Consider the following 10,928-nt stretch of genomic DNA (forward strand, 5'->3'; position numbering starts at 1 on the left):
CAATGAAGGGTTTTGATGCAACTGTGGCAGGAGGATTTCTTGAGCACATTTAGTCGCACAATCCTTACACTTTTATGCTAAATTTGTACATCTGTGTATGTTGCCTCAATTATGTGCAAGACCGGCAGATACTTTTGGCAGAAAAAAAGGCAAACTGCTGAAATCATACAGCAGGTCAGGCAGCAGCTGTACAATTTGATTCTGGCTAGGCTACTTAAATCCAACATGCTCTGGTAAATACTTTTTTTGGTTGGGGGTGTTGAAGTTGTGGTGGGGAAAAGAATGAGGACATTTAACAAAAACTGTTCAACAAACTGGGTTAAGTAGGTTTGAAATTTCCAAAAAAGGAATAAAGCAAACTAGCTTAGTTCCTGCAGTTTGGGAGACAAAAAATACGGTTCAAAAAAGTTGACTACAAAACAATAGCTTGGCATAATAGCTTAGCATATAGATTGTAGCCATTTATTTTTCAGTTGGGGAGCAGCTTATTACATCCACTAAGAACATTATACATTTGTTAGCTTCTCATTTAAAAAAATTTGAATAGTAAACTCGGTCTGATGTGATAATCTGACACATTTTCAAGATAGAAAGAAAACCTGCAGTTAAAGCAATTTAGATAACGGTTTTTTGCTCATTATTGTGGGCTCAATATCAAATGTATCTGTAAATTAGGCCAATTAGCTAGAATAAATAAAGTATAAACCTATAAAGTAAAATAATCTAAAATACAGTATCTAAAAAGTACATCTTCATTCAAAAATGTTAAATCACAATGAAACATACTTGACTCCTTCATGGATTTTAACTGCTTCTCCAGTTTCTTTATAGTCTTATCCTGCTTCTCAATTTGCTCCATTAGATCCTATGGAAGACAAAATTGCTTAAATTGAGGGGGTGAAAACAGCTGTATTAGTATAATAATCCATAGATAATGTTACGTTAATTGATCAAGAAATGTTTCCAACAGCAAAGTGTTAAAGAAAAATTGAGATCTTCAAATGTTCGCTACCTTTAGTTCATAAGTATTTAACATGCTTACTAAATTAAATATTCAAAGACTCATAGCATGTAATCCGTCGCTGAAAATGATCTGACAGTTGTAAGAGGGCAATAAGTACAGGTGTTTCATTTGACTGAAAGCAAAGTAATTGTGTGCTTTCAGAAAAGTGAAATCCATGCAACAGCCTAGTTCGTCTAACACAAGTGAAATGGCAATGAGATTGATTTGAAACAAAATGGAGCATCTATATGATCAGAGGAGTGCTTTCGGTTATGTTTTTATAATAATAAAATGCACCACTCATCTGTTTAGATTAAGCACATAAGAACATATATACATAAAGACATCAGCAGCAGAGTGGTGTGCACTGTTTTCTGCTCACAGGCCAAAGTGAAACAGACTGGATTACATGACACTTCCCCTCTAGTGATGGCTTCTTGCTATCCTTTGAAGGCATATTACAACACTTGCTGCCTGACTATCACAGAATTTTATCACAGAAGGCCATTCAGCCCATCGTGTCTGCACCGGCTCTCCAAATGAGCATTATGACCTAGTGCCATTGCCTGCCTTTTCCCCGTACCCTTGCACATTTGAATAGAAACCATCTAATGCCCTCTTGAATGCCTCAATTGACTAACTTTGGCTTTTTGATTAAGTAACATGTCATACCCCACAATATACCCAAACTGCCAGAAAGCTTTCAATAAACTTGCACATGAAAGACTTCTAGATAAGTCCAAGTTGGTGGATTACCCCTGTAAGATTTGGAGGTGGACAAAGTATTGGCTAAAATTAGCTGGAATTAGGTTGGTGACTGATGTCAGGCTGAGACGACATAAGTAGCAGAGTGTCTCAGGAATCTGTACTCAGGAATCTGTAGCAGGGTGTCTCAGGAATCTGTACTCAGCTGCAATTGTTCCTGATCCACACAAGCAAACTGGATTCAATAAAAAAAAGAGGAAAGCTCTCCATCTTCCAGAAGAGGCAAGAGGGCCACTTGTACAGATAAAAGCAACATTCGAAGTGGATTAGAAAAAGGCTATAACTTGAAAGTTATGCTCAAGAATAAGCCCTCTTGTCCGCAGTGATTTTAAATCAGCAAAGGCAACTTCACTAGAGATGTGAAGAAACATCACACAAAATGATTATCAGGAATTGTTTTTCCCCCACAGATTGTTAGATGCAAACACATGGAATCGTTTAGCTGTTTCAATTGGGGCTCAGGATGGGATCATCCAGTGAAAGAACATGCCAAATTTTCCATATGGTGTTTTGATGATCCACAGATAGTGAAACTGAGGTTCTCTCTCCCCGTGTTAGCTCATATCAATGGCAGATAGCTTTCAAATGACCTCCGAATTCCTGTCCAAATGTAAGGTCAGCATTTCCACTGCAAGTTCCCAGTGTTTCAAATTCAGATGCAATCAATCCCAACCTGTCCCAACACTCATGTCCAAAAACTGGCCATTTGTTTAAGGCACAGGAGAGATGCTGGTACCAAAAAGAAAAATATCCAAGCATGAGGTACCTTCAATGAGAAGCAAACACCCTGTGCAGTGTGTCGACAGGAAATGGGGAAATACTGACCTCCAGCCACCCATCCCCCACAAATAACACTACATCTAGAACTTCCTTTACAAAAGCAAAAATAAACAAATTTTACTCATTCACGTGTTATTTAATCAAATCTGGAACTTGATATTAGATATGATCGTTACATTGCTTTTAGCAAGAATTGTAAGTTCAACAGCACATGGGATCAGATAACTAAGAAACCAGAACTAAACCACCAGCTGACAGTTAATAACTTCTGAAATGAATGTGTTGACCAGATTATGAGTCACAGTGCGTTACTGCAGGAGCTAAATCCTCTGAACAGCAAACCTGTCAACCCATTTTATGCCTACATCAGGCAAGCGGAAATAGTATGTTGGATTTCTGCACTAGGGTCGGAATGGTGTTCAAATCATGGTGGCCTTGAAACAAGATACCAAGAGAGCATTATTACTTAAGGAGCTCAACCGATTGTTTTACTATCCATTTCACAAACTGTCAACTGCTGCATTTTACTGTTCAGGTTACTATAAAACTGCTCAAGAGAAAGTTTTCCTCTGGGGATGGTAAATAATCTTATTAGTTTTATCTGAATGGCAGTATTTCCGTTCCAAGTGCTTGAGATGCACTAAAATTCCTCCACTACCAGTGCAAACAATTGGTTGAGATTCTAGAGTCCACAGGATCTAAAACAGCAAATATAAATTAACCCAGCCCCCAAACATTGCATGCACCATTTTGGCATACCATATTAATTTCTGTATTTAAAAGTTAACAACTCTCCATGATGTACACTAGTTAAGGAGCCACACTTATGCTGAACAGGTAAAGCCAGGTTCAAATCCAGTTGTGTCAGTGCTGAGCCAAGAAAGCAGCACGAGTGGAATAGCTTAGGTTATGAAAAATGTAAAATCAGTTCTCCTCAATATCTCAAATTTTGATCCAATTATCCATTAATCTTCTAAATTCTGGGGAATATAACCCTAATTTGTGTAATCTCTCTAAATTGTGTAATTTAACCTCGGGAGCCCAGGTATCATTCTGATAAATCTACAGAAGAGCAGCAGCAATGCGAGGGGCCAATCAGGGTTTGTTGGGGTATCAAGGCTGGCACACTCAGGAACGCTGTAAAGGACACTTGCCTTCTGGTGCTGACAGCTGCAGTCTCCATTTCACTGCCATGCTTCCAAAAGGCCCAAAAAACCCAGCCAGAAACTATTAAATTTGTAATCAGACTCCAAATTGCTCCGGAAAACCTGACTTAATAATTTAATGATGTATTCCATTTGGAGGGCAGGACACTTGCTATCCACCACCATGAACAGCAATGGGTGCAGGGCCGTGACTTGGAGATACATTTCTCATTTTAGAAATTCAACATGCGTCTGCATTCCCTTCCCCCTGCTCATCGTAGTGAGTAGGGGGTTTAGAGGCCATTTGGTCTAAGTAAACAACAAACATTTGTTTGTTGGAGCTACCAGGAGACATCTTTAAAATATCCTAGAAAAAGAACATATTAAGATAACAGGAGGGGAAATTTAGCGGAAAATAATACAATTTTAAATGCAGATCATTGATAACATACTACACATTTAAGATTTACTTTTATTGCATAATTCCATAAAATTAGTGTTTAGCACAAACAACCCATTAAGTTTGTGCCTGCATGTTTAGTGTAGCATCATTCCGGTTCACTCCCCATAATCATCAACATTTTCCGTAAGTATTTATCAACTGCTATAACAGCTTGTAGCAGTAGAATTCCACGTTCTAAATGGGTGCTTTAAAAAATGCTCCTGACTTCCACTTGAATTCATAATCTTAAATTTTTGCCCTTTGCTCAAACAATATCACTATTTACCTCAATCTTTCATGGGCTGGAGTCACATCTAGCTTAAAGAAAGATGGTTGTGGCTGTTGGAGGTCAATCATCTCAGCTTCAGGTCATCACTGCAAGTGTTCCTCAGCGAAACACCCTAGGCCCAACCATCTTCAGCTGCTTCATCAGTGACGTGTTGTAGGCCATTCAGTCCTTTGAGCTTGCTCTGCCATTCCATAAGATCATGGCTGATATGACTGTGGCCTCCACTCCACTTTCCTTCCTATCCTCTATACCCTTCAACTCCCTCCTCAATCAAGAATCTAATTCAGGCTTAAAAATATTCAGTAACACTGCCTCCATCACTCTGGGAAGGAGTTACAGAGACTCTCAACCTCAATTTCTCCTCATCTATCTTAAATGTGAGACCACTTATTTTTAAATTGTGTTCCATAGTTCTAGTCTCTCCCATAAAGGGAAAGATCTTTTCAGCATCCACGCTATCTAGTCCCATCAGGATCTTGTATGTTTCAATATCACATCTCATCCTTCTAAACTCCAATGGATACAGGCCCAACCTGTTCAACTCTTCCTCATATGGTAACCCCTTCATTCCAGGAATCAGATGAGTGAACTTCTCTGGACTGCTTTGAATGCAATTATGTCATTTCTTAAATAAGGAGACTAAAACTATACACAGTACTCTAGATGTGGTCTCACCAACACCCTATACAACTGTAGCAAAACATCCCTACTTATATATTCCATTCCCCTTGCAATAAATGACAAGGTTCCATTTGTCTTCCTAATCACTTGCACACTAACTTGTGATTATGTACCAGAATGCAGATCCCTCTACACCTCAGAGCCCTGCTATCTCTCCTCATTTAAATAATATGTTTTTTTTCATTCTTCCTGCCAAAATAGACAAGGTCACATAGTTGAGGCTCCAGTATTGATCCCTGTTGCACTCCACTCTTTACATCTTGCCAACCCAAAGATGACACTTGTGCCTACTGCTTCCTGTTAGCTAACCAATCCTCTATCCATGCTAATTTATGTTACCCCCTACACCATGAGCTAATTTTGTGTAGTAACCTTTACTGTGGCTCCTTGTCAAATGCCTTCTGGAAACCAAAGTAAACCACATCCCCACAGGTTCCCCTTTATCCACATTGCTTTTTATTTCCCCAAAGCACTAAAATTAGTCAAACATAATTCCCTTTCACAAAACCATGTTGACTCTACCTAATTGCATTGAGATTTTCTAAGGCCTCCACTATAACCTCCTTAATATATTCCAGCATTTTCCCTATGACAGATGCGAAGTTAACTGGCCTGTGGTTTTCTGCTTTGTCTCTCCCTCTTATCTCGAGTAGAGTTACAATCTCTATTTTCCAACCTGATGGGATCTTTCCAGAATCTAGGAAATTTTGGAAAATTAAAACCAATGCATCTATCTCAGCAGCTACTTCTTTTAGGATTCTAGGATGAAGTCCATCAGGACCAGGGGACTGTCAGCTTTTAGTTCTAATCTTTCCCCCATCAAAAGGCTAGATATTTAAATAAGATGGGGGTGCTCACCAATTGCCGGGGTGTTCAGCGCCATTTGCAACTCCTCAGATACTGATGCAGTTGTTCACCACATGCAGCAAGATCTGCACAACATTTAGGTCTATGCTTGTAACTGGCATTGTGCCACACAAGTACCAGGCAATAACCATCTTGAACAAGAGAGAGAATCTAACCACCTTTCCTTGACATTCAATGTTATTACTACTACTGAATTCCTGTCAAAATCCTGGGGGCATCCTACCATTCAGCAAAAACTTAACTGAACCAGCCAGTGTGGCTACAAGAGCTGGGTATTGAGAGATAAGTAACTTACTTCAACTCCCCAAAGTTTGTCCACTATCTACAAGGTTCCAATTAGGAGTGCGATGGAATAGTCTGCACTTGCCAGGATTAGCACAGCTCCAATACTCAAGAAGCTCAACACCATCCAAGACAAAGCAACTTGCTTAATGGGCACCCCATCCACCACCTTAAAACATACACTCCCTTCATCACTGGTGCACACAGTGGTAACAGCCTGTCCATCTACAAGATGAACTGTAGCAACTTGCCAAGGTTCCTTCAACAGCACCTTCCAAACCTGTGACCTCTACCATCATGAAGGACAACAGCAGCTTGGGAACACTACCAATTGCAATCCTCCACTCCACTCCAAGCCACAAACCATCCTAACTTGAAACTAGATCACCATTCCTTTACCATCATTGGATCAAGATCCTGGAGCTCCCCCCGACTAGAAGCACTGTGCATGCACCAACACAAGCAGGTTCAAGGCAACAGCTCACCATCACCTTTTCAAGGGCAATTAGGAATGGGTAATAAATGCTGATCTTTGTGGGTTGAAGGCATCATTAGCAAGCCAAAAAATAAGTCTTGAATACCTCTGCTTGACCACAGAAAAATCTCAATTCCCATGTGTCTCTTCTTCACTCATTGACACATTCAGCAATGTTGTGTGTTTTGTGGGATGTATGTAAAAAGGGGAAAATACATAGGGCCCTAAACTTGGATATTGCTAACTTTAAACTGACATCCAGAAATAGGATGTTGATCTCTAACATACAGAATCAGATCAAAAAAGTGTCTTTACAATGGTATTACCAGGTTTTCATTGCTAAGTCGTGCAATTTCCTGCTGTAACCCAACTTCAATTTGTGCCTCTGACGGCAGCTGTAGTGCCTGAGCAAAGTATTTCTGCTGTTTATTCAGCTTCTCTTTAAAGTCTCTGGCTTCAGTTTGAAGGGTCTCGATTTCTTTCACATGCCGTGCCTTCTGTTCATCCAACTGGTCCATGAGAAGTCTGTATAGGGAGAGAAAAAGTTTCTAAAGTGGTGTAAAAGTGGTAGCCAATTGATTAAGTCAACCTTAAATCTTCAGCATGGGGTAGGGAAAAGCAGAGAAAGTGAGAGGCATAACAAAAAAAACCCAAGAGCCCCCAATAATTAAGGGGAGAATTTTCTCCCTGTCGGGCGGGTGGTGCTACCTGTGCGGGCGGAGGGAGGAGGAAGAGTCGGGGTCTGCGGTCTTTTACGCATGCACACGAAAGAGCGCAGAAATCTCCGAGGCACAGAGCTGCCTCAGGGAAATTATTCAACTTTTCATAATCAAAGTAAAGAATGAAAAACTGTTCAGACATGTCCCCTCACGTGACAGTGTCATATGAGCTGGGACACGTCAATAAATTTTAATAAAATTTTTTAATCAAATTTATAAACCCTTCATGAAACCTCATTCCGCCCGTGGATGAGGTTCTATGAAAAATGCAAAGGCCGCCTGGGCTCTTCACCTGCCCAACAACCTTAAGGTTGGACGGGCAGCACAGGCAAATACCTCAATTAGTTTAATAATGGCTTTAATAAGCCTTTGACCGTTCAGCGGGTGAGCTGCTGAACTGAGGATCGGAATGACGCGCAGTGACATCGGGACACACGGCAGACGTCACCGCGTGTCATTTTACATGTCGGTGAGTGGGGCCCAGCCCTGCACGCTGACCAGAAGATTTAGGCTCAAGTTGCCCAAGGACCAGGTAGAGGTGAATGTTTGATGACAATAATAGAGCAACTAGAGAGAAAAATGTAACTCCAATCAAGGAGAAAATTCAAATCTTGAGTTTAGCTCAACTACTTTTGAGCCTAAATGTTTGACAGTTCCTCAAAAAATTACTACAGCACAGACAGGAGCATACCGGATACTAAATCATTTTAACTACTGCAATGCATAAAACATGACATAACTGTTCTAACCGGTAATAACCATATAAATAAAAATGCTATTTAATTGGTTTCAATATCTGTTCTATAACAAGGTTATGAAAACTTCAACATGGCTCTAAACCATGACCAATGATGCCAGAATCCTATTTCCTGGTTTATGGCTTGTTCCACCAGGATTTTTTTTGTTTAAAAAAAGATTGGTTTATCTGTTCTTCAATCCACTAAGCGTTTCATTGTTAACGTAAATTCTATTCTCCTTTTAACACAAAATCCACTACTTCACATTGAACTGTATCACCTTTACCCAATTCTCTAATCCATCCATTTCCAAGTAGATACAAATGAAGGCTGTAAAACATTAGTTCATTCATCCAGAAAGATCTTAATACCTCCTCCCTATAATTGCAGTAAGAGATTTCAATGATTCCAAGGTTTTTACTTTCACCACCATTATCTGGCAGTTTACTCAATATATTGATTAAACGACATGAAGAATCTCTTAAATCGATACCAAGACTTGCTTTTCATTTTTTTTGAAAGTGTTCCCTGGTTCTACTTCTGCAGTTTAATTTGAAGTAATAATTCCGGTCAGCTTTTCAAACACAAACTGTCCCCCTGCTCTTTTAACTGTGCAACATCTTTTAATTTGAGGTTACCAATAAATTTGATTTGTCTTCCTACAAACAGGTCCAAGTCATTCAAGGTTTACAGAGAGTGCAAGAGCTCCTTAACAGGGATCCCTGTAGTGCACCAGCTTCAGGCCCATGCTCCTGACATTTAGCACATAGAGAATTGAGGATTAAGTAATTGCTATCTTTCTGAGCACCAATTCCTGACCTACATCAGTTATTAGTTGAACTTAAGTTAGGCTACAAACAAAAATGGACCTGATGCTACAAGGTCAGGAGCAAGATGGAGGATGGTTGGGCAGATCACTATTGCACTGCCAAGAGTAGGTCCTCTGCTCATTTTGCCACACCTCATGGTCATGCACTTGTAAGAGCCTACCGTTCTCAATGAGCAATATGACCAGGGATAAAGAAAACGCAAGGTGGTTTCTCACTGCTTTCCAAAGCACACCCTCTTCCTGAAGGATCCTCTGTCTATAAGCAACCATTGTCCCTAGAGATTTTAGCTCATGCCATCACCAAAATTTCACTGGTTGCACCACTGGCCATGGCTCATAGGCCAGAGCATGGGACAACTTGCAAAAAGGCAGGGACAACCACACGAGGTCCAAATGACCTAGTTATCTTAACAGTGGGTAGTCAACCTCAAAAAAGTGAGCTTACAATTGTAATTCGACCTGGTGTTCTAGATAAATGAAAAGCTAGTGCCCACAACAATTCAACTAAATTGAACATTTACTTGTATTGTTAAAGACTGCTTGCACCTTTGAAAGCAGAGATAAATGTCTGCACTCAGTCACAAATCACGAGACCAATGCCAAGTTAAGTACGCAAAAAAATTACTAAAATTTGAAACGACCACAAAAATCAATACCAATCTCTTGCAGTTCTTCTAGAAATGTAATTTAAAGCTGTAAGTTTGTAAAACCCTGCGGTATTTAATGCAAGTCACAACACATTTACATACTAAGTGTTGATGAATGATCCACTCCTTTTAGACATGCATTTCTGCCTCAATCTGGCTATAGCACGATATAATTCTTTGAAATGAGAAAATATGAATTTATGGGCAGTTCTTGACCACTATTGCACAAAATGGCAGCAGGGGAGACGAGAAACCAGATGAATCTCAAATCAGGTCTGCTGACAACATTAATTCAAATCAAAGGTGACATCCAAGTGGTTAGCATTTTTGAGAGAAGAGAAAGGTTGTAAAAATATAAATTGGACATGCTCTGGGCATGGAATCACACTGGAAATTTGTTTTGGAGTTCCTCCGATTTGCTACTGTAACTTTGGCAGAAGCCTCATACACGTGAAACCAGGGTGAAATTCTAAGCCCAACCTTAAAATGATGACCTCAAAATACCAGTGTGACACTTGCTTTCCATTTAGCCATCTTTATGATGCAAGCAAGGCTGCTAATACCATGGCAATGCGGAATGATAATTGCAGAATGATAGTTGCGTCCAAGTTCAAAGCATTGAAGTGACAAGAAAAATTGGTTGGGACCAAAATATTTTTACATTTGGAATATTTGCAGCAGAGAGAAATTTGCATTTCCTCAGTCTGGGAAAAACTGAAATCCAGATTCTTAAAACATGAAAGGATAATTAGGAGTGTGTGAGGTTGTATGTTGTCTCATGAGGAGCTCTGGAGACTTGTATGGTTGAACAATAACTGTTCATTAATAACTATATACATATATACAGGATATAGTCCTGATTTGGTGCTACCTTCATGCTGATTTCTACCACAGTCTCTCTCCTACATGCTACTACTCCCTTGTGACTCCATAATGTGGGTGGTACTGTTTCCCCAGTCTCACATTAAACCTCAACAGTTCTGAACACCCTAATACTACAAGGAGGGCCTCTGGCTGGTGTGGTGTGGTGTGGAGATATCAGTGAATGGATATCAGATGGAATGCCTGACTGGCCTAGCATGCCTCAAAAATAAAGGAGGAAAAAATTTGGCTTGAATTTGATAACACATTGTGCCCCATCTGATACGGAGGGGTGAAGAGTTGTGCCACTTAATGTGGCTTCCATGCCAGACAAAGTCACTGGCAACAGGTTTTTTTTTAAAAAAGTGCATGCTAAAATGAAGAAATACAGTTCCCGAAAATAAAA

The 10,928-nt window shown here is 39.9% G+C and overlaps 1 protein-coding gene across 1 annotated transcript in view; it reads right to left on the reverse strand.

Annotated features, from left to right (window-relative positions):
• LOC144688874 (unconventional myosin-Vb-like) overlaps window positions 1-10,928 on the reverse strand; it is a 121,267-nt gene that overhangs the window by 17,138 nt on the left and 93,201 nt on the right. The window contains 2 exon segments of the mRNA XM_078555878.1: window positions 787-865; window positions 7,056-7,254. Coding sequence (XP_078412004.1) covers window positions 787-865; window positions 7,056-7,254 — 278 coding nt within the window.

Source organism: Cetorhinus maximus, chromosome 13 (genome assembly GCF_964194155.1).
Source record: "Cetorhinus maximus chromosome 13, sCetMax3.hap1.1, whole genome shotgun sequence".
In the NCBI taxonomy this organism is placed as follows: domain Eukaryota; kingdom Metazoa; phylum Chordata; class Chondrichthyes; order Lamniformes; family Cetorhinidae; genus Cetorhinus; species Cetorhinus maximus.